We start from the raw sequence: 23,835 nt of genomic DNA, 5'->3' as shown, positions 1-23,835 counted from the left end.
TTATATATATATATATATAATGTGCTTATTTTTCTATTATCATTTAGTTCAGGAATCCCTGGTTTCTGAGGAAATCATGCATAACTTGGACACTTGCGAGGTCAGCGTGGTGGGAGAAGAGCTGAACCCGGATCAGGAGAGTCTGCAAGTAGATTTGACCCACCTGCAGCAGAAGGGCTTGGAGACGAGCAGCTCCAACCTCGGCATGGTCATCACGGGTGAGTGAACGCTTCAGGGACCTCCGCAAACGCTCAGCCCTCAGTCTGTCTCACATCTCTGCGTCACCTTGAAGCAAGTTTGATTGTCTACATGCATAGCTTAACACGTCTTGCTTTACATCAGTGTGATCTGATCGGTAACTTGGTCCAGCAGCGTTGGTTTTATTTGATGATCCGTGATGCAGTATCGCATGTTCCTGGCTGCTGGGAATGTGAAATACTAACAAAGTAATTTTAGTCTGAAAAAAAGACTCTCGTCCATCAAGTGCAACCCCGCTGTTGATCCAGAAGAAGGCAAAAAGTGGAAAAAGTCCACCTTAGACTCCAAAATGGCCTCTGATTTCTCACTGGATCAAGTAATCGCGTCCTTAAATAAAGGGATCCTTTTTCTTTTCTAGGTGTTGACACAATGGTGAACTACGAGGAGGTTCTGCATCTGATCCGCTACAGAAACTGGAACACAGCCTCCCTCTTCGACCGGAAGTTCAAGCTGGCGTGCTCCGAGCTGAACGGGCGCTACAACAGCAACGAGTTCCAGGTGGAGGTGAGAAATGGGGGGATGTTTTGTGAAGTCAGATTGTGTGTTTTGGGGAATGTAAAATGATGGTTTTTAAAATTGAATGTTTCCGAAGCAGATGGTGAAACCGGTCACCGTTCCTGCATATTACACAGATAATGCATTTCAACTCTACGTTCACTGCTTAGTGAATAAGCCCCAGTGACATGACGATCCTTATCAATCGTTATTTTTATGTTCCAAATTCATAGAACCCAGGGTGCAAGATACTAACTTTGACCGATAACCATGACCGTATTCTCGTTCTTCATCAGTCCCTTTATTACGATAATATGGGGTGAATCATTCGTTCAGACTTTTTATATCCTGCATTTCTTTGCCCGTCAGGTGAATGTCATCCATACGGCCAGCCCGGCAGAGGCACCCAACCACATCGTAGCCCAGCCTCAGTTTGTCCATCCGGTCCACCGATCTTTCTCTGACCTCTCTGGGCACAACCTACCGAGTCCTCACGCGACATCAGGTACGTCGGTGGATGCTCCCGGCCTCCCGCTGGCCCGCTCCACGGAGCTCGGGCTGCCGGTACGATCGAGGCAATGCTTCAGTATTTTACAATCCATGCTCGCTATTTAATGCTTCTTTATCACAAAGACAAACTCAGCAGCGCCCCCTTCTGTGTGAACGATGAGTTACTTCTAGGAACAATCGGAATTGGCCCGACAGTATCATTTATTATGGATGCTGATTATAGAATTCCAAGTAACCATTAAAAAAAAAAATGCTAGGACTCTGCTCAGGTAAAGAGGTGGATATGGAGATCCAGGAGGTGTTAATTACCTGCTCTGTTACTTGGCGTGGGGGGTAGGGTTGATGAGTCTGGCTTTAGTCCCTTGGCGTGGGTGGGTAGGTTTGATGGGTCTGGCTTTAGTCCGGAGGTCATTTCACGAGCCAGCTCCATATATTGTTGGCGGCGCCGGCACTCGTCTGTCACCGTCGTAGTCTAACCCAGTGTCTTCCTCCGCAGTTGTCCCCAGCGCGGCCACCATTGTTATCGTGGTGTGCGTCAGCTTCTTGGTCTTCATGATCATCCTGGGAGTTTTCCGAATCCGCGCCGCGCACCAGCGGACAGTGAGGGACCAGGAAGGAGGCAAGGAGAACGAGATGGACTGGGACGACTCCGCTCTGACCATCACCGTCAACCCCATGGAGGTAAGATTTATCCGGTGATAAAAATCATATCATCAGACGCGTGGCCGGGATATTTTTATGGGTTTAGAAGCTTCTGCAATATGATGAGAAATAACTTATTTGGCTCGCGTTATTTTTGTTTGTTTTTGTTCTCCTCTGCCCAACGCTCGTCTGTTGTGTTGATGTACGCTTTTTGTGAGGGAGAGATAGAAGTGCCGCGTTTTAATGTGATGAATGTAATTAGTGGATTCGGCCCCCCGGAGACTCTTTATCAGAAATTCCAGGGCACGAGCTCCACGGATAATTCTAAAAACAAGATAGTAATGAAAGATTATTCCTCCATTATTTAATGCTATATTTCCATTCATGTATTCGCAGACCTATGAAGACCAGCACAGCAGCGAGGAGGAGGAAGAGGAGGATGACGATGAGGAGGAGAGCGAGGATGGCGAGGAAGATGACATCACCAGCGCCGATTCAGAAAGCAGCGAGGAAGAGGATGGAGAGCCCGAGGAGGACCAGCAGAACGTCAACCGGCAGCAGCAGCTCGAGTGGGACGACTCCACTCTCACCTACTGATTGCCAACACCACCCATCACCCCAAGTCACACTCAACCCCCCCCCACAAGCCCACCATGAACAATACCATTCCAGACACACGGATATGTGCGTGCCTCCTCTCTGCCCCCTGGTGACCGGGGACGTGTAACACGAAGCTTGTTCCATTCTGCACTTTCTGCCGGCGCTCCCTCCGACACCCCCGACGGTCGGGACGCGGCCACCTCTGGACCTCTTACTTCATTCCTTATTTCGCTTCCGGACGATGCAAACATTTCAGTTGGTGGTGGGGGGGCGGCACACGGACTCCGAAAGGACCAGTGATTTTATTGTTTTTAGTTGATTTTTTCTGAATTAGTGCATGTTGAAAAATTATTGGCAAAAACCAGTCGAGCGCCCTTTTCTCTGGCGGAGGGACGGGGTGTTCCTGGCGGGGAAGACGGCTTTCTGAATAATATAACCGATTCTGCAATGAGTGGCTTCTCGATGGGGACGGGGGATGGGAAATGCAGCCGGGAAACTAACTTTTTAATATTTTTTGTAAATACGTTAGGATCGATGTAATTATGTCCATCTTGGTGGTGTAAGTGGAGTTCAGGTTGACGGAACGCAGGTTGGCATTTGGGTGGCCCTTGGGCTGGTCGTCTGTGGAGCCTCAGTGAGGTGACTTTTAAATTTCCCCCCATGGCTGGCCGAGGTCTGCGGCTGCGCAAAGCGATCCACGCGCAAAGCATTGTGGGGGCAAAAATGAGTGTAACCCTTTGTGTGCCACAAGGAAGCATTGCATTGCTTAACCCTCTTGCACTCAAAGAGTTAATGCATTACCGCCGCATGTTCATTACCTGCTCGTTAGTTTTTGTTTGTGAAACCCCGGGGACCGCGTAGCCGAACTTCTTGGGCTTCGGTTACCGTTGAAGTACCAAGTGGGGTTGACTTATGAAGTCAGATGAAGCGTGAGTGAGGGATCATGGGAGTTGTGGTTTATCGGCATGGAGTATAAGGCTTCTGAGGATCATGGGAGTTGTAGTTAAAGCATACAGTAGCTTGTCTTGCTTAAAGCAGAGCTCTGTCTATATGTTACGATAAATACTCTGGCCTTAGAGGGGGGGCTGGAGCGACCCCTGCAAGCGCCAGCACATGTATCGATCCATTCTACCATTAAATCTCTGCCAAGCAGGAATGATACATGTAGGTACTTCTGGCCTTTCTCCTCCTCCCGGTGGAGGCGGTTTTTATTTTAGATGTGTTTGTCGACTCGCCTGCTGTTGTACTCGCTGAGCTTGGCTCCATGTATATAAATGATGGCTTTTAAGAATCTTTACTTTTTTTTGTGTCCTTAACCCCCCCCATCCAGATGGTCATGTAAGAGGGGGTGGCATGACAGGTTGTTGGTGGTATGACGGGGCAGTAGTATGATGGGTTGTTGGTGGTACGATGGGGGCGATTGGTGGTATGATGGGGTAGTAGTATGACAGGGGGCGGTGGTACAGCGGGGTAGTTTCTGTAAGTGGGCACTTCATGGATGTTAACTTTCTGGTTAATTAGATTTCAATGGATTTGTAATTTAGTAAAAGACAGAGAATGGGATGAAGGGGACAGATGGTTAAGGAATGGAGCTGATCGATTAGAAAGGTGATAAAGGGGTAATTATGGAGAGTGGGTCAGAAAAAGGGCACTTTAACCCTTTGAGTGCAGGATGTGGCCCTTGAAGGTTCCTAAGACAGGAGGGGGGGGCATTATGGAGAAAGCTGCAGGCTTAAAAGGCTTAGGTTTTATTTTTTATCATAAATGTAAATTCTTAGATTTCTACGTAAGATATGGGGGGGGGGTTGGTTTTAACGATGTGATAACGTTCTGAGTATAGCCGCTCGCACTCGCGTATTCCGGGGCCTTTTACCTTCTGTCTGCCGCTCGTCCTGTGTTCATGTTATTGTGTAGATCTGTCCGCCCTTTTAATATCACCGTAGCTGCTGTATTTAGACTAAAAAAAAAAACCCAAAGCGACATGAAACGCACCCGCTAACGCGTCCGAACCTTCCCGATGCTGTACGTAGCCGCGACGATTATAACTTTTCAGATTTGTATATTGGTGATAGGTCAGTTTGAACAGTCTATAAGCTACAATAAATTTCTGGTTCTAAATACGAGATACGGATCTTTTCCTTCGTTTTTGTTTTATATGTCGGGAAACGGGGTCCGCGCCGTCTCGTCAGTTAGTTTTCTATCCACCCACCCCGCGAAGGATTTCTCTTCTGTAAAGCGATGAAATCCAGTGGGGTGTATTCACTAAACCAGGGGTTTTCAGCTTAAATAAACTCATTATGAAAGACCAACCCCGGTGAAGGTATCCTGCTCTACGAGGTGGCATGGCCCTGTATAATGCATAAATAAATCAATGAATGGGCTTTGAAGGGGAAGCCGACCCCTAGCACAGGAGAAGCCAGACAGAAATAATAAAATCACCAGCCTTCTGATCTTTTAGGCTCACAGAAAACCTGCGAGGGTTGAGGATTTGCTCACTTCTACGAGAAATAATACACGATGAGGAGCGGCCCGGCCCCAGGGCACAGAATTTGTGGTAAGATCCCCTAAAAAGTGTCTTCTGGGCTCTACTCACTTAATTGCTCGGGACATCTCCCCTGCTTCTAGCCCTTTCCTTCGCGGAAATAGGTGTTCATAAGAAAGTTGTGCATGCGCGGTGTATTCGGACTTCAGGAGCCAGCGTTAACGCGATAAAAAGGTCCATGGGTAAGGAACGTGCATTTTGTAAGTTTGATCAACTTCCTATCTCAAGTCTTCGGGAACTGCATCCAAAACAATCTATTGTAACTCACAAAACATTTTTACACAAAACATGCAAAATGTACAGATTTATTAACATAATTACACAGCATTTGTTTATTGCGCCGCTGCCTCGTAAAAGGCGTTCAGATCCATTGAAAAGCCGGCAGAGGACGACTTGTTATCTAGATCAGTGCAACCATTCGCTTCTTTCAGTACCCAAGTGATAGAAGAACCTCTCGGCCCCTCCAGGCATCAAATTGAAATTAAATACCCCGAAAAATGCCAGAATTTCACAGATTCCAGCCCGGATTCAGATACAGCCCGATCCGTAGGTCTCAGATAAATCTCTGTTGTACGAGTGCTTTTATTATTAATTACCGTACTCATTCTGTGCAAACAACCCTTTGAGTGCTAGGTTTAAGAGCTAACACTCAGCCTGTGACTGCAGTTTGCAGACAGCGTCCGTCGCTCTTAGAATAAGTTCAGGATTCCCCGAGATAGAACGGCAAACTCATAATAATATTAGGTATGAATGTAATGGTTAAGGCCGCCATAGTTGGTGGCAATGTGCCCATCAAAACATGGATCTCATTGTCCCTTTGCCCCCCAGCACTCAATCCTCACAGACTGGTCGAGAACCCTCGCGGACCCCCAGCCTGACCTGGCATCCAAATCGCATAAAGCTACAGTACTAACTCCTGGTCAAAGCGCCCCAAAAACACGGACTCCGAGTCCTTCACCAGTCCGCAGATTTACAGCGTGAGAAGACATTCAATATTTAGGTCCTTAAGTTAGGGGTTTGTTGCCGGCTCGTTACAAAAAGGAGCAAGACCCTCACAGCGAGTCGATGGTGACTGAGAGTGTCGGGGCCGGGTGGTGAAGTACCTGTGCGATGCCCGGACCATCAGTTCTCAGCAGACTCCTTAAAAAGAGGCGTTTCCATTTCTCTCTACAGCGCAGGCTCTGGAATCCCACCGATGAATCCGTCACTGGCGGTTGTCTTTGGACACATTGTGGGCGAACCAGTTCACTTTGGTCTTCCAGCTCTCCCTCAGAGCTTCGTTGAATTTCATCTGGAAATGTTTTAAGGCGTCTTCTTCACTCTTACCGAGCGCCAAGGAGTCCTGATGGGAAGAACCGAGAATAAAAACACGTTTATTATTATTATTTTATTATTTACGGTTCTTTGAGTAAACGCGCCTTCCACACTGCCCGATTTAAAAAGCGGAGCTGCAGCATTTTATCCGCCCCGTCCGTTAGGAAGTTCAACTCTTTACAGACCTTGAATTTGTAAGAATTATATGTTTTTTTGTCCTTAAAAACACTTGAATCCATCCTACCTTGAGATACTGGATGTCTTTTGAACAGCTGAGCTCCGGTAAACCCGCGGCTTTCATAAGTGCAAACAAATTGAGGAAGAGGGCGCCGTGACGTCTCAGGATCATGTAAGCGCTTTCACAGCAGACACGGAACCTAAAGGGGGAATACAAAGTATTTTAATATTTATTATAATAATAAAAAAAAAAAAGTTAAAGCTCAGCTGTTCCTTCTGCTTAAAAGTCTGCAATGTTACCCGACGTGCACCGACTGCCAACCAGGAGCTTCCTTACCTTTCTAACTTTTGGGTATAATCCTAACACTTTATGGTCTGCTGATTAATACTAAAAATTGGACTTTTTCGCATCACAGCGATCAGCTACAAATGAGACGGACGACCATTGAAGTGGTTCGTGCGTCCGACAGAACCGTGACCGTCCCACTTTAACGAGAGACTTCCACGTAAGCTTCATGAAACGTACAGGCGACTCGCACCCCGACAACTTACAATCTATACATAAACGTTCAGCTGTCGGGATTAGTACTGGATTCTAATCGTCGGATAACCGCATCTCACCTCTCGAACTTTTCGCTGTTGCTTGTCCTCCCCTGCTGGATGACGTGCACAAAGTCGTGCGTTAATATGAAGGGGACGCGCTCTCGCTTGATGCCAAATTTGGTCTTAAAATTACCCAAGAAGTGCCCAAAATCTATGTGAAAGAGCTAGAAAAATAAATAAAAAAATAAAAAAAAAATGGAGAAAAATAAGAATTCAGACCAGAGCTTTTAACTTCAGTCTAACGTTCGGTGTATGTCACAATATATATATGTTCATACATTCTGTCACGATACATATACGTTCTTTACGCACCCACAATGCACATCTGTAAGCCATAAACGCAGTCCAACAAGGCATTGGAACACCGAGATGGGTGTATTGGGAGTCTGCAGTCATATTATATATATTTTATACACACACACACACACATATATACACTTCATATATGGCCACCAAGTTACTGTCCTATACATTGCTTGCGTTGGACTCTGGCGAGCAGTGTGTATAAGAGACTAAAAAGCCGGGTCCATTCGGCAAGACACGCGCTCTGCGACACGAAGATGTTGGCGACCGCTCACTCACCCGGCCGGTTTCGTGGATCATGATGTTGTCGCTGTGTCTGTCCCCGATACCGAGAACATACGTAGCGACGCAATATCCAGCGCAGGAGAGCGTGAACTCCTCGATCGCGTGTTCCAAGACGTCCCTGCCGGAGAAGAGCAGACGATGAATATTTGATAGCCGGGCCAGGCAGTCACCACCCGGCGCGTTCATTAAAGCCAACAAGAGTCTTAAAAAAGGTCAGAAAAAGCCTTTCCGGTGACCTTAAATTACCGATTATCCAGCACGTGGACGAAGCAAAGTCGGCATCAACCCCCCCACCACCACCTCCGCGACCTGCTCGCTTACCCCGGATTCTTGCTCTTCAGCCAGTTCAGGAGGGCGTCCTTGTTAAACGCCGCCGTTGCCGCCATGTTGCTGTTGTTGCGCTGGATGTTGGCGATTGTGTCGGAACGCATGACAACCTCAATAAGGCCGGTTTTGTCCCCCGTTGAAAGGCACCCGTAAGGAGTCACCCTAAAAACCAAAACACGTGAGAGACATGGGGGCTTAATATATAAATAAATCCCCCATCTTTGCCGCCACAGTCTGTAAGGGATAGTAAGAAAAGGAGCAGCAGTTGAAGCGCTGCTCACTTCCTTAAAAGCATGGTTTCACAAAAAGACCCTTTAAAAATATTTCGCTGGGTTCCATAAACCCACCGGCCCTCTACGTGGCTTCTACCAAAAGTTCAATTATATAATCAAGTACTGAAGGTTCCCTCACCGGAGATCCAAACCTTCCCTCTTCCATAAGAAGTCCATCAGCCGAATCATCTGTAAGGTCAGCATGTCCTGCCGCAGATCTGCGCCAGAGAACACAGAGTAAGACAGACGGCCTCATCAGGAGACAAGTCCCAGGACCCCGCGGGGTTAATCTTACCATCTCCATTCTTAAACATGATCCCGATGCGGCTCCCGCCGGACATCTCATTGTTGTAAACGATCCAAAGGGGCTTCATCTTGGAATCCTTGAAGGTGCAAAGATCCACGCTGCGGAAGAGACGGTTACAACGAGGTAAGGAGGAGCGAGGACCCCCTGGCGCTAGGCTGCCAAATAAAATGTCAGAAAACGGCAGGGGGGCGCATGGTCCGAGGTCACAGCGTTCAGCCATCGCAATTAAATCATGAGAAGCGACCCCATCGGGGGGGACATCCAGCGAGTACAACCCCCTAATCAGCAATTAGGGATGTCCTGGCACTTTGAATACAGAACAACGCTACTAGAGTTCGTTTTAATATGAAACAAACAGTCAGTATTATAAGAAGCCCGATATGGACCTTGGAGCCATGTAACCATTCCCCCCCCCCCAGCAGAACATCGCTCCTGCAGGTGTTTGCGCAATCAGGTGGCATTTATTCCAGTACGAGACACATCGGGGGATTCTTTTTGCCTCCAAACACCTGTTAGCTTGGGAGCAGGGCGAGTAAGGAGCGCATGCATGAACGTCAGGCTTAATGGTGAATCCCGTCCAACCCAGAGGGACGCATCGAACGGGACGGCGCTCACCATACGTCGGTAAGTATGAGGTTGGGATCCAGCGGGGAGTAGATGTGTGAGAGGGCATCGCGGTAGTTCTCCTGTTTCAGGCACATGTGCATGGCCTCCTTGGCCAGCGGTTTGCCGGTCTTCTGCACGCTGGATCTCACAAACTCATTCAGACCCCGCAGTTTAGTCAGCGCTTCCCCCTGAAACATGGAGAAGACGATCAGATGCCAGGCGGGAGGTCGTCCCACGTGCCTCAAAATACATCCGAAGCCCAACGCCTCTTTACAACGCATTATAAAGATATTTAAATAAGCCGCTTATCGAGAAGTGAAGACTGGGAAATATTTGGGATAAAATTAGGCCAGTAGGGGGCAGTCTTCTACCCATCAACTCCTGAACCGGTAAAAAATACAGTGAGGGTATTAAACATACATGGGACAGGCATACGGCTCCTGAATCTAAGACGAGACCAACGACTGATTAAGGTTTGAGTCTTTACAACAGGAGAAACGGGCGACTAGACAGGGGCCGGATGGGGCCGATCTGCCGGCAGGTTACATACATAGCAAATTGTTGGAAGAGACAAATTGTGGCCCCTTCAGGATGCGATCTGAGAAAGCGCCCTACCTGTTTCATGAGCACCTTCATGTGGTAGTTGCTTCCCCGGCAATAAGCTTCGAGAATGAGGCCAAACCGGACGGCCACGGCAGGAACGTGCATCTCCGAGCTGAAAAGGTGAGGATAGGGGAAGAGAAAAAAAACTTCAATAATCTGAAAGATTCATAAACAAACAAACACTACTTTTCATAGTCTGATTATAGTAATGGTTTATGATGCACAGGATGTATTTTTGGGATATACAACAATAAATGGACCAAAATGAAGTAACACGAAGCGCGTTCCCTTACAAGGAGCCGCCTCTGCCGTAGAGACAGGAACGGCGATATTAGAAAGAATTTTACCAAAAACCTGGTTTTTGACCAGCGTTCGGTAACTGGTTGCCGCTCACCGAAGATGCCAGAACAGGAAGTGGCCGATCTTGCGGTGGATCAGCGCTCTCTCCAGGAGAAACCTCGTTAGTTCACAGTCGAGATAAGACTCGTACTTCAGGACCTGCACCAGCTGCAGGAGATACTGACAGAGCTCGTCGTTCCTACGGAACAAAAACACAGCTAAAAAACATTAAAAAAAACCCCACCGCCGGCCGGATCGAGCCGCCCGTCCCCGGCAGCAGCACTCACGTCAGCTTCCTCAGGCAGCTGATGGTGAACGACTCCACGTAGCGGTCGGGGAAATTAAAGTCCAACAACTCCAGGCACGCGAGGACGGGGAGCTCCGGCCAGGACTGCAACAAGTACACCATCTGTTGGAGACACAAGGCAAGGACTACTACCTCAAACCAAGAAAAAAATATTTAATTTATTATGTGTAATTATTTTAATACATTCTCAAAAACATGTTTTTTTTTTTTAACCATTTATTTTGGATAATACCGTATTGGCTCAGATATAGGCCGCCCCCGTATATAGGCCGCACCCTAAAAGTTTGGTGCTTTTTTAGAGAAAAAGTTTTTTCTTTAAAAAAAAAAAAGCACCAAAAAAACATGCTGCCACTCTGTCCCCAACCCCCCTTCCCCCAGGATATGCTGCCACTGTCCTCCTCCCCGAGATATGCTACCACTATCCTCCTCTGCCCCCCCCACCCCGACTTACCGGAGCAGACTCCCGGGTGTCTTGCGGGGCCGGCGGGGGACATCTACGCAATACAACTTCCGGTGCCGGCACTGGATGTGCCAGCACTGGAAGTTGTATACGCGTATTGCGTAGATGTCCCCCGCAAGACACCCGGGAGTCTGCTCCGGTATGTACGGGGGGGGGGGGTTTGGCAGAGGTAAAACGCATCGTGCGGACGGTACGCTTAGACAACCTCCCATGCCGGCACCCCCCCCCCCCCGTGGGAAGTGCTGGCAGGGGAGGCTGTCTGAGCGTATCGGGGAGTAGGATACAGGTCCCCTGCACCGCTGCGGGGGATCTGTATCCTAACCCCGCTGCCTGCCCGGCATGCAGTCCCGGGCGTCGGGCGCTAGACATGCAGTCCCGGGCGTCGGGCGCTAGACCCCGAATATAGGCCGCACCCCCACTTTAAAGACTTAAAGTGGGGGGGGGGAAAGTGCGGCCTATATTCGAGCCAATACGGTATGTTTTCAGGCAGCTGCATATCAGCCATTTGTATGATTCTCCCTCGGCTTATCTGATCCCCGATCTAAACCCCCCCGACTCCTTATACTTTCTGTGGGGGACAATAGAATGGCTCAGTCTTAGCCACCCAGCCAGACTCTCTGACTAATGGAAATCTATAGAGGAAGGGACTTCATCAGCATCGCCATAAAGCATCAGCTCAGTGTGGTGTTTGAGCCGGGAAAGTCACCCAAAATATCACATGACTGACAGCACCGGCGGCTCCAGGTCTGCAGATAAAGGGAGTTTATTGGAACAAAAATGAGAAAACCAGGTTTTTCCAACATCACGGTATAAGGTGCCGGGGAGGGATAGATTACTGGTTACTTTGTCACCTGTGCGACATCTTCGTGCCGGTTCCACTTGGTGGCGAGGAGCACTTTGCAGAGCGCCTCGGGGTGGGAATCTCGGATCGCGTAACGCAATCTCCACACCAGGTCCTTCTCGTGTTCGTATAACTCGGTTTGTCCCTTGCGCTCCACGATCTCCTCGAGCTGCTCCTTCTGCTCGCGGGAAAAGAAAACAAAAAACACTGAAGCACCTGCTGCATTTCATCTCCTAACAGCCTCGGCGGTCTCCTCGTTATGTATCAGTGACGCACGCGGCACCTCGTCACGCGGCTTCTCCGAGCCCGGACCCAATTATTCAGACAAAGAGGCGAACGTTCATTAAAGAGAAAGCGCGGAGCGGCCGCTCTCGTCTTCTATTATATTAGCAAAGAGCTTCTGAACACGAGTTCCCACCGAGAACAATCAGCCCCCCCCCCCTCCCCGCCGCTCCTTACCTCACTGGGGGTCGTTTTGGAAACTCCGCTGCATCTTCCCAACTCGAGGATCTAGAACGCGGGCAAACAGAATATAAATTACGCCCCGCCGGCCGAAGATGAAACAGACGTCAAAACGGATACAATAAAAGGATTATAAGATAAAACTTCGGGGCAGCGAGCTGTGATGTCATAGTTACAATCCAAGGAAAGTAACCGGAAACAATGTAGGTAAGCGGAGGTTTTCTGGGGTCCGTGTAACAAACGCACATCACAGGGAGGACCCTTTCATGTACAGCGCTGAACACAGTGACACCCGACGGCAGCATCGGCGCGGATTTACCTGATCGATGGAGGGATAATACACCTGGTGCTCGAACACGGGGAAGGAGATCAGCAGGGTGGCCGCGCTCTCCGTGTTCGGGTTGCACTGCACGGTTCCCATCGGGTTCAGGAGGTCCCCCTTTTCATCTGAAAGACAGGACAGGGAGCGATACATTTTCTGATGTCAGACAGGGAGACGTCGCAGGACCACAACTCTCAGCCGACCCGACGGGCTTCATATTTCCGGCAAGAACGCGAGCATTTAAAGCCGCGAGGACCCCGCGCTGGATTACGCAACCGCGATGTAACGGACCACGTTCTCGACTAATCAACAAGAACTTCACGATATAAAATTTCACAAATATATATAAAAAATTAAAAATACATGTTACACGAGGTCATAAGGCAACTCCAGCCCTGTTATGCAGTCATATTGTATAAAGAAATTAGGGAATGACGGTTTCCATAGTTACTGCCCCATTCCTCCAGTAGCACTTGTTAATAGAGGTTATTTGTGGCCCCGCGCGGCTGTCGTGTGGCTTTTCTACGTACGTTCTGACCGGGTGTAATTCTACAGAATTTTGTGGTGAAGCGAGCGGCTGACAGATACCGAGGGGGAAGGAAGCAGAAAAAATAAAAAAACAAACAACGATTCTTGTGAATAAGCGGACGGGAACGCCCCGGGTACGTGCCCAAAACCAACAAAAACAAACCCGAAAACCCCCTTCAAGTAACATTTTGTTGTTACAAAAAATAAAAAGTGAAAAAAATAAAAAAAAACCCAACATATTGTTCCTGAAAAACAGGTTTGAAAATATAGATACATAAAAAAAAAAAAAACCTTTTACTACAAACATCAAAAAAAATTCCCAAAACATTGCGCGCTTTCTAAAACTTTATTTTTGGTTGCAGAAAATGTTTTCAGGCAGCTGCTCTGTATTCTGAGCCCCAATCTACTAGACAACCCCCCCCCCCGACTCCTTATCATACTGCCTGTGGGGAGCAGTAGAATGGCTCAGTCTTAATCACCCGTCCAGACTGACTAGTGAGTGAAACAAGTCCGCATGACTTTTTTTTTTCTTTTTCCTTACCTGGAAACGAGGACCACATACAGAGAGAATAATCCCCAGACTTCAGCATGTCCTTGTAGTCAAAAACCATGGTGTTCACCCAGGCAATGGGGTAATCCTGCCCAAGAAATAAACGGGGTCACCGCGAAGACCTGCCGAAGGGGGATCAATAAACCCGCGTCTGCGGGGGGGCCGCGGGAATACAGAAAAATGAAACTCACGGCCTTTTTGGATTTTTTCTTGGTCGACCTGGCCCTCTTGGACTTGTCCACGGTGTAGAGCACCAGGCTGAGCCGGGTCATGCGCGGAAGGTCACACACGGAGATGTCGAACACCAGGGTCTGTTTCCACACCGGGTCCGACGTGGCGTCCACCTCACTGCTGGCCACGGTTTTGCACAGGAGTTCATTGCCGTGGTACAGACCGCTTTGGACCAGGAGCTACGAGAACTGGAGTCAGGAGCAACCAGAACCCACGACGAGAACATTCCGGGTTCTAGCACCGCGGAACCAGGGACAGCTCTGAGGTCTAGAGCGGCTCCATTACGCCACGAAGTCTTCTGCACCGTCTTACGGTTCAAAAGACAAAACTGATACTTCTCAGGGGCCACGAGACAGACCATATCATTTTACCCCAAAAAGATTTGTTACGGGCCGCGTGTGCGGACGCCATGAGAACGGCAACCGGAAGCTGTCCCCCGGTCGCCCTTTATTCCGTGACCGTGAATACTCAACACCGGACCAGCTCGCCATAAGCAAGACCCCCCACCCCAAACACCGAGCGCCCCCTAACCTTTAATCCTTCGTCTGCATTTACGTTGCTTCCTTGAATGAGGTGGATGGAGAACGGCTGCTCGGTTTTCCAGAGCGAGAAGTAATGCGGCTGAAGAAAAAAAAAAAAAAAAAAAAAATATTATAAAATATATAATTTTTTTTTGTTAATAATAATAAAAAAAGTTTTTTAGTGAAGAGCAGAAGGCGTTACCCATTCGTATTTTACATCAGCTGGGAAGTCAGGGTAATTTTACCAAAACTAACCCCCCCCCCCAAAAAAAACAAACAAAAAAAAACCCAAAAATGAATTCTTTCTAGGTTGGGGATTGTGGACGTTGCTTTAAAGATCATCTGAATGTCTACAGGTTGAGCCTTCCTCGTTTGGAAGCACGGTCGCCCTCACTCAGAGTGACGAGTGGCCCCTGCGGGTCTCTCACCTTCTTGGTTGGCAGCGGCGGTGGTTTCTGGCGCAGTTTGGAGCCGGGGATGATGAAGTCCCCGGGCTTGTCCGGTATCGTGGACGACAAGGACACCAGGGTGAGGTGGGCAGTGCGGTTTTGGCGCAGGCAGCCGTTGATATACTGGAAGTTAAGACAATAGAAAGATCTCAGAAGAGGGTTTGGGAGGAAAGATCAAGAAGACGAGAGGGGGAAGCCAGTGGGGAGGAATAATCATGCAGGTCTTGAGAACAGGAAGTTGAGGACTGCTCCCCAAGTTATTTGGGGTACGGAGGTGCTGCCAGATCCGTCACTTACTGTAAACTGACACAGGGGGTAGTTTCCGTAGACATATTCCAGCACCCCGTTGACCTGCAGGGTGTATTCCTCTGGCCGCTCCAGGAACGGCTGGCCGGAGACGTTGGATTTTTTCTTCAGCGCCAAGGAGATGAGGGATATGGGGGGGTCCATCGGCGATACCTGGAGGGTGAAGCTTTGCTGAAAAAGAAACAAAAAATATAGTGAGGCTTCAAGGAGGGAAAGAAGAACGATGGAGGGGGAGAGGAGAAAAAGAAAAGTGAGAGAGGTCTGCTTGACTCGTATCACAGGGAGGATACTGGTTGGTCTGGGCCGATCCCGGTATGAACCGGAAAAGGGCTCACGCAATACAATGGAGACGGACCACCAGCTGCTTAGACCCTCGCCTTTAGACGAGGAGGGGAAAAAAAAAAATAAAATGTAAAAAACCAAAAAACTAAGCTTTTGATCCATGCATTTGCTGGAAAAATGTGTGGATCAAAGCCATTAAAACGTGTTGAGTTTTATTAGCTCCCCTTTAGGTGCACATATTTTGGGGTCCCTGAAAACAAACGGATTAAAGACCCGCGTGTGTTCAGATCTCCAGCGCCGAGCAGCCCCCCCAGACGGTACCTCGCTGCTTTCGAACTTGACGTTAGTCATGAGCGTTTTGCTGGACGTCCATCCCCGGGGTAACATCTTAGCAGCCACCACAAGTTGGGGCGGAAAGTTCTTCCCCATCCAGTCCTGCCAGTCCATTTGCTGCCGGCAAACCGCCGTCTCTTCGCACAGCTGGCGGATGCTGCAGCGGAAATCGTTAATTTCCGGGTCATTGAGGGAGTCGAATTCGTGGAGACCTGGACGGGGAGACCGGGGGGGTTGGGTGTCAGAAGACGCAGCCAACAGATTCAGGCAGGTACAGGTGTGTGCGACGCGTGTGCAACATTGTAGCCACGCAAACAGATAGATTGCAAGCTCCCATGAGCCGGAACCTCCTCCTCCTCCTGTATCAGTATGTCTTAAACACAACATATATTGTCAATTTCAATGTTTTTGCTGATTTTTATCCCCTCCGCCGTTGTGACGCCACCACGGAGCTCTATAAATAAATGTATTTGTAACTGGAGATCAGATCCGACGCGAAGAATCCGTGAAACAGGATCCTCTCCGCTCGTCTCAGACACAGAACCTCCCGGCGGGTCACACGCGGCAAGGAACGGGAAATAAAGGCCATTTTACACAAACCCTTGTATTCTACATGTGCGATTGTATATATAATTTATATTTATTAATTATTAATATTACCATTATCATACCTACCATTTTTTATTATTATGGACTTTGGGGTCTCACCTTTGCCAATGAGGAGGCTGATCTGGGAGTTGAGTAACTTTTCGGCTCGGTCGCCCTCCCTGGCCACGAGCCGCAGCACGGGGAGGAAGGGTTGGATGTCGCAGAGCCGCCGCTGCTCGTCCTCCAGCTCCTGCTGCTCCGCCGTCTGGTTGATGCAGGTGAATACGTACGACGAGGGCCGGCTGAGCATGTGGAACAGAGGCTCCTGCTGCGCCCGTTGCCATAGCAGCTGAAAACACAATTTAAAAAAAACAGCGGGGATCCTTACTCGGGACACAATGGCGGAGATTAGAAAGTAATTTTTCCCGGGCGGCGCATGGTCTAGGTCAATCTCTGCCGTAATACTATCTACGTGGTTCAGTGTAAATCCATTGGGAAACTCATGTGTGTGAATGAGGATGGCGCGAGTATGCGAATGAGGATGGCGCGAGTATGCGAATGAGGATGGCGCGAGTATGCGTGTAAGTATGTGAATGCGTGTGTGTGAAGCGAGGCCTCTTGTACCTTTTTGATGTTTCCTAGGCTGGCGCTGCATGGCACAGAGAAGTTGAGATAAATGCCGGTCGGAAGCAGGAAATCCACCGAGATGCTCTGCTTCTCTTCTTTGGCCCAGAAGTCCACTGGGCAGTAAACTCCAGGAGGCATCCTGCCCGGCAGCTACCGCCCCACCAGCCCTGGCAAGAGAGAAGAAGATGGAGTATTAGAGGCGGGAAGCCACGCTCTGGCCGGTTCGCTCATTATAAGCCAGAAGCAGCCATAGCAACCAACAATCCTCGCGGCGTCCATGTTTGCAGACAGATGGACGACGTCTCAGTGATGGGAGTCTGATTGTGCCGATAGCCCCGCAGCCTAAAATAACCCAACAGGACCAGAAAGCGTGCCATGGGGCCCTCGGACATACCATCACCGCCACGGCACACAGCCAATGCCAGGAGGCACGAGAACCAAGTCTGTCTGCATGGCAACCGGCGCCGAGGACACCAACCGACTCGATACTCATCAAGTTGATTAATCTAAAATAGTTTTCAGCCAGGTTGCATCGCACGTTGTGATTGGCTGTTTAAGGCATCATGGAGGAGGTTAGTGAAGAAACATCCAATGGCTGTAAAGAGGCAAACGGTCGCTCTCGGCACAAACCCCAAGGAGTTTGCCGATGACCCCCTAGGAGGTTAGCGAGCGGCGCCCTGCACACGCGTGTCCTCAGACCGCGTGTTCATGGCGTACCGGTACCTTGTTTTATAGCTTAGACACTTCCCACGTGAGCCGCACCAAGGACGGCCCTTCGTTTATAACAAAAGTATTAATTTGTGCATTTTATTTATTTGATATTAAAAATATTTCCCCGTTGCTGCTGCTGTAATAAGGATCAGAAACGCGTGTACCGAGGAGGCGACTCGGCTGCTCAGACCAGCGTGAACTTCATGGTTTAGCAGAAGTGCAAATAAATAAAATGCATAAAAATGTAACATTTTGAAATTTGGAACTTTTAGACAATTTTGGCGATTGTTTTTCTTAGGTTCCGCAGCGCTGCTCAGACCCCTCACAAATCGACCCTCCCGTTCCTTCCCTCCGCCGCGCCCAAACACCGGCATGCATACAGTTAACGTTACAAATTTTACAAAAATAAAAAGTGTTAATTTAAAAAAAAAAATTTATTTGATGAGTTTAACAGAAACCCAACTTCTAAAGAAAACGTCTCCTCCCGCAAACATTAATGAAACGCTGGAATAAATGAACGAAGTTCGGCGGGGGATTCTCCGCTGGAGTAGGTAAGATCTGAGTCACCGGGCAGATGACCTCATTACAGACACAAAAAAAAACATGTTTTCCTCCCCAATTTGGCTCCAGAATCTAGCATGGGAATGGGGAAGCCATGTTTAGGGTTTTCTCTACAATTCGCTGTGTATTTTATTTAGATTGTAGTTCACGCAGTGCGCCGCCACGATGCAGATGCATATATGTAGTGTATACGCAGAGCTTACACTCTAGGCGATACGGAAAGAGAATTGGGAGGCGAATCGGTCGGCCCATCTGGTCTGCCTGGTTTTCTTGACCCGAAATGCTATTATTATTATTATTATACGGAAACTGGTGAAAGCCAACAAAATACAAACCAGTATAACGAGAGCGCAAACAAAAAACTGTCATTTTTTTCCCCAAACTGTCATTTTAAGGGTTAAGTTAAGTACTTAGAAAAGCTTTAGCTTCAGGTTTTGTATCCGTGACCCAGCAACGAACTACTCCCAAATATGTCGCAAATGCCAGACTTTGGCCGCACCTTTAACCCTTTGAGGACTGGAAGGCTGACTAACGCCACGTGCTGCACATCCTTCTGGCACTTAAAGGGTCAAAGCCAGCCAAGCGCAGTTTGGTCCGGCGGGCGATAGAGTTTTTTCTTTGTATAGTTTGGTTTCCTCGCTGAGTCAGAATCGAGCGGAATTCGTGACAACAAACGGTACTGAAACTAAAGAGATTTGGGTTTTCCCCGCGTGTTTCTCTTACAATCAGAGATAAATTTCCCCCAAAACGCAACGGCTTCCGTCCCGCGGGGGTCTAGATTTATCAGACCCTCTGAATGCAGGGACTGTAAGAAGCGCTGCGGGAATCGTTGGCGCTATATCATTCATTTTTTAGGTAGGAAAGAATGCGAGAAAATATTTTAATAAATCCACCATCGAGATGTAAATAAAACCACGTGCGTCTCCTTTTCAATAATTGACTGATTCTTTCCCTGTTTAACTGGAGAAATTCTGAAAAGTTTCACTCCAAACAGATACCAGCCAATCAGACGCAAAGCAACCGCAGTTTCTATTTTATTTTTTAAAGCAACTTTACTGACATGAATAAAATCAAGGAAAAAAACAAAACAAAACCACCACATTATTATTTGGGTCAATCTGGTATTTATTACTGGATACACCCGACGGGCGTTACGTTTCTGCCGCTGATCCTCGCTTCCCGGGCGCGGGGAGATCGGGTAACGGCCATAAAAACGATTAAATAAACGAACTCGCTCGCAGCCATCAACAAAACCGAACAAAGGTCGGAGGGGCCGAAGAGCTTACAGCTGGGAGCCTAGCTTGGGGGCGATGGTCCGTGCGGGGGACCCCAGCGGTAACCGCACGGATACATAAAGGGGGTACACTTCCCCCAAAAAACACAAGATTTTCTCATGGCTGCTAAATTCCTTCTGCTGGCAAATCACATCGGGGGCTCGTTATAAAAATAAAAAGCCCCCCAATGTACAGATATAATAAAAATAGTCATTTTGCAAAGTTCTGAAAAGTACTCTTATCCCCATAGCAACCGACAGAATCAATCAGAAAGAACATTGAATTCTCCGCTATGATTAAAAGACCCCGTCTCACACCGGAATCGCCGAATATCAGGGAGCTGGGGCGCAACGAGGAGCCACGGGACCCCGGGTGCGAAAATACCCCTAGGGGCCCCAAACATCAGCAGCTGGTCTGTGCCATCACCCCCCCCAAACTACCTGTTTGTGTCTTCTTTGCCCAACATACACTTACACATCCACGCTCACATACACCCCGCCTCCCTCCAGCCCCCGCTTAACGCTCGTCACGTGACCCGAGACGTTCCTGTTACCCCGTGCCAATATCCCCCAAAACAAAAAGTTATAAACGGAGGCCACGAGAAACGGCTTTACGGAAAAACAGCAGATATTAAAGAAATAAACATTATAATAAGAAAAAAAAACCTAAGTCCAGAAACAGATTTAACAAAGTGCAGAAACGTCAACGAGAGACCGGAATCCAACACTAGGGGGTCAGAGACGGAACGGAAGGAAGTTTCACTTTACTGAGAGGGTGGTAGATAAGTGGAACAGTCTCCCAGCAGAGGTGGTAGAGGGTGATACAGTGAGGGTATTAAACATGCATGGGATAGACATACGGCTCATGAATCTAAATGACCGATTAAGGTTTGAGTCGTTACAGCAGGAGAAACGGGCGAGCAGCCGGGGGCCGGATGATTCTCTGTTTGGCCGCAGCAAAGAAATGTTTTTACACAAAGAAAAACAAACAATCGTCTGCAGACTTCCCATCAGAGGACAGGAGAGTCTCCTTCTCAGGTAATCCCTCACTACACAGATCAACAAACACGTTAACGGATTTCATTCATTCGCATCGTCCCAGAACCCCCAGCCGTACGGCCCGGCCTCGCACGCCAACCGCAAAGCCCTCTAGAGTGTAAGCTCTTTGAGCCGGGCGCTCCTCACCTGCTCTGTAAGACTAATTGTTATGTTATGCGCTACTTGTTATACCCGCTGTACAGCGCTACAGAATATGACGGCGCTATATAAGTCAATAATCCCTGCGGGCCATCTCTTTATATACAACGCCTTCATATACCGCGGCGCTGTACAACATGACAAGCGATTCTTTACTGAAATAACACTTTCCGTAGTAACAAAGAGGCAGCGAGCGATCACAACGCGTGACGAGAGAGCTTACGGGGCACACGCCGGGCGCAGAGGTCGCCCTGGAAACCGCATCCCGCTAACGTATCCCATAATTATATCATATACATACACAGAATACAGAAGGAGAGAGATATATACACACACACGCATGTCATATACACTGCATATGGTATAAACTCGGTGTTTATGCTCCCTCCTGTCCCGACAGCAGGACTTTATTAACCAAATCATTTCACAGAGCGATAAACGGTCCTGATGCGATGTTGTGGTCCGGCTCTACATATCACGGCTCGGCGTTCTATAAGCGGCAGATACCATAACCGCATCTTACCCCCCCGGCCCCGTGTCACTCGTTGTAATTATCACCCTGAGTGACGGCGCTTACTGTCCGGCTGACTCATCCTCATCTCACACCTCATCCCCAAAAACACAGCGAATACCCGGAGGATGTCAGCTCTTGGGGCGACCCCGCGTCGGACGCGTCAGTAGCCCCCGGGGCGGGTTAGGGGTAGGGGGGTCACTGGCCATTGAACGGCGGACACGGTGACAGATACATTGTCTCAACTTCTTCACATTCCAACAGTGTTTATAAACAAGAACAAAAACCAGACACCCGGCTGAGTGCGAGACACGCGTGTCGTGTGTTGGGCTCTCACACGGGCCCCTGGGCCAAGCCGATACCCTGAGAGGAGCATAACATAAAACTGGCCAGCAGATAAGAGCCACTCGGCCCTCAAAGCTCCTTTCTCAGATTCAGGAGCCGTATGTCTATCCCATACATGTTTAAATCCCCTCACTGTATTACCCTCTACCACTTCTGCTTGGACGCTGTTCCACTTATCTACTACCCTCCCAGTAAAGTAAAACTTCCTTCCGTTCCGTCTCAGCCTCTAACCCCCTGGTGTTAGATTCGGGCCTCTGGCTGGAGCGCTGCTCCTCCCGCACTCTGTCAGCCGGGTGTAAGCCGGTAACCGGCAGGCAGTGACAGCCTCCGTGCAGCCAATAACAGGCCCGGCTCCTGGAGGATACTCAGCTCTCACCTGCCGTCACCCCGCCGCCCTGCGCTCCGTATCCAGACGGCATGAACCCGACAAGCACAGCGCCGTCTGCGGGCAGTGATGTCAGATAGGCGGGTCGGAGTGAGACCCGGCGCCCGAACCCCGTTCCAGCGGCAGCCCGCAGCTCCTTCCCCGGTACAGGCCGGTCTCCAACTGCCGGGCGATTCCCATAAGAGGTGGAATGGGCGTGATCAGGAGGCGGCAGCGAATCACAGCGTGTATCCACTGGAAAGGTGGGCGTGGAAAGGGCTTTGTGGGAGCTTGACTGTCATGTCTGACAGCGATCGTGCAGGTCAGCCACACCCCTTTAACTCTTTCATTGTCACACAGACGTACATTCATGCACACAAACACATACACACATACATACACACATATACACACACAGACACACATACACACACAGACACACATACATATATACATACACACATACATTCATACACACACACTCAACACATATACACACACATTCATAGACACACACAGACACACTTACATACACACATACATACACACATACACACACATACACACACATACATATATACATACACACTCATACATACATACACACACAGACACACTTACATACACAGACACACATACACACACAGACACACATACACACACATACATATATACATACACACATACATTCATACACACACAGACACACTTACATACACAGACACACACACACACATACACACACATACATATATACATACACACATACATTCATACACACACACTCAACACATATACACACACAGACACACTTACATACACATACACACACATACATAAACACAAACACACATATACACATACACACACATACATACACACATACACACACTCTCTTAGGGTTTTTTGGCAATAAAACATTTTTTTTGTGATAATTATGCACCTTTCTGTTAAAGGTTTTTTCGAATTACCTGGACAGCAGGCAGTACATACCCCTTCAGGACCGGGGCAAGTTTTGTGGGTTTTTTTTGGTCTTTCTCCAATTATATATAATATTTATTTCCCAGGTGTGGAAAGGGTTAAACTATATGGAAAATTCCCACACCTTGACTTTACGGGTCGCTGAAATGCCTGAAAACAGAAGAAATGCTCATTTACAGTGAATTTACACTTTTCCTCACCCCCCAGTGCCCGTACTGTATATTTTGCAAGTATGATGTCATCGCCTTATACCCGCCACTGACCTGCAACTGAAAAATGCGTCTTTCGAGTCTTTACATATATCCCCAATAATCAAAAAGAAAAATCTATAATCTACGTGGATTTTCATTTTTGCCATAATCTGGGTTTTTTCCCCCTAATTTGGTTATATATTTTTTTATTATTAATAAATGTAGAAGAGAGCATGGAGCCGTCTCCCCCGTCTCCCCCGTCTCCCCCGTCTCCCCCGTCTCCGCCGCCTCCTCCGTCTCCGCCGTCTCCCCCATCTCCTACGTCTCCCCCCGTCTCCCCCGTCTCCTCCGTCTCCCCCGTCTCCGCCGCCTCCTCCGTCTCCGCCGTCTCCCCCATCTCCTACGTCTCCCCCCGTCTCCGCCGCCTCCTCCGTCTCCCCCGTCTCCCCCGTCTCCGCCGTCTCCCCCCGTCTCCCCCGTCTCCCCCGGTCTCCGCCGCCTCCTCCGCCTCCTCCGTCTCCCCCGTCTCCTCCGTCTCCGCTGTCTCCCCCGTCTCCCCCGTCTCCCCCGTCTCCCCCCGTCTCCGCCGTCTCCCCCGTCTCTGTCGTCTCCCCAGTCTCCCCCACGTCTCCGGCGTCTCCCCCGTCTCCGCTGTTTCCCCCGTCTCTGCCGTCTCCGCCGTCTCCCCCGTCTCCCCCCGTCTCCGCCGTC

At 48.9% G+C, this 23,835-nt stretch overlaps 2 protein-coding genes across 5 annotated transcripts in view; one reads left to right on the top strand and one right to left on the bottom strand.

The window, feature by feature from the left end:
- CLSTN1 (calsyntenin 1) overlaps window positions 1-2,853 on the top strand; it is a 28,548-nt gene extending 25,695 nt beyond the window's left edge. For all 4 annotated transcript variants that reach the window (XM_053452067.1, XM_053452070.1, XM_053452068.1 and 1 more), the window contains 5 exons: window positions 48-218; window positions 617-762; window positions 1,123-1,258; window positions 1,760-1,944; window positions 2,302-2,853. In XM_053452067.1, the coding sequence (XP_053308042.1) occupies window positions 48-218; window positions 617-762; window positions 1,123-1,258; window positions 1,760-1,944; window positions 2,302-2,502 (839 nt within the window). In that variant the 3' untranslated portion in view covers window positions 2,503-2,853. The remainder of the gene's footprint in view (window positions 1-47; window positions 219-616; window positions 763-1,122; window positions 1,259-1,759; window positions 1,945-2,301) is intronic.
- A 3,398-nt stretch (window positions 2,854-6,251) lies between these two features.
- On the bottom strand, window positions 6,252-22,136 carry PIK3CD (phosphatidylinositol-4,5-bisphosphate 3-kinase catalytic subunit delta). The gene is made up of 23 exons (XM_053452066.1): window positions 21,965-22,136; window positions 16,988-17,157; window positions 16,484-16,712; window positions 15,764-15,987; window positions 15,152-15,331; window positions 14,834-14,977; window positions 14,416-14,505; window positions 13,845-14,063; window positions 13,645-13,741; window positions 12,573-12,700; window positions 12,251-12,301; window positions 11,802-11,969; window positions 10,471-10,592; window positions 10,239-10,382; window positions 9,857-9,956; window positions 9,251-9,429; window positions 8,624-8,733; window positions 8,468-8,546; window positions 8,051-8,218; window positions 7,724-7,847; window positions 7,160-7,305; window positions 6,606-6,738; window positions 6,252-6,389 (listed from the first exon to the last, which is right to left on the bottom strand). The coding sequence occupies exons 2-23, from the start codon at window positions 17,126-17,128 to the stop codon at window positions 6,252-6,254; spliced, it is 3,114 nt and encodes a 1,037-aa protein (XP_053308041.1). The 5' UTR covers window positions 17,129-17,157; window positions 21,965-22,136.
- Between the last annotated feature and the right edge of the window lie 1,699 nt (window positions 22,137-23,835).

Source organism: Spea bombifrons, chromosome 12, assembly GCF_027358695.1.
Source record: "Spea bombifrons isolate aSpeBom1 chromosome 12, aSpeBom1.2.pri, whole genome shotgun sequence".
Lineage (NCBI taxonomy): Eukaryota > Metazoa > Chordata > Amphibia > Anura > Pelobatidae > Spea > Spea bombifrons.
The sequence above is the reverse complement of the archived record's forward strand: the minus strand, read 5'-3'. Positions and strand labels throughout refer to the sequence as shown.

Bases quoted from the DNA above. Each gene is read 5' to 3' on its own strand.
- PIK3CD (XM_053452066.1), bottom strand. From the start codon at position 17,128: ATGCCTCCTGGAGTTTACTGCCCAGTGGACTTCTGGGCCAAAGAAGAG. The intron at 15,988-16,483 runs GTGAGACCCCAA...CTCCCCGTCCAG, and splicing joins CAGCCTCCTCATTGGCAAAG to GTCTCCACGAATTCGACTCC. The intron at 11,970-12,250 runs GTAAGGAGCGGC...TCCCGCGAGCAG, and splicing joins CCAAAACGACCCCCAGTGAG to AAGGAGCAGCTCGAGGAGAT.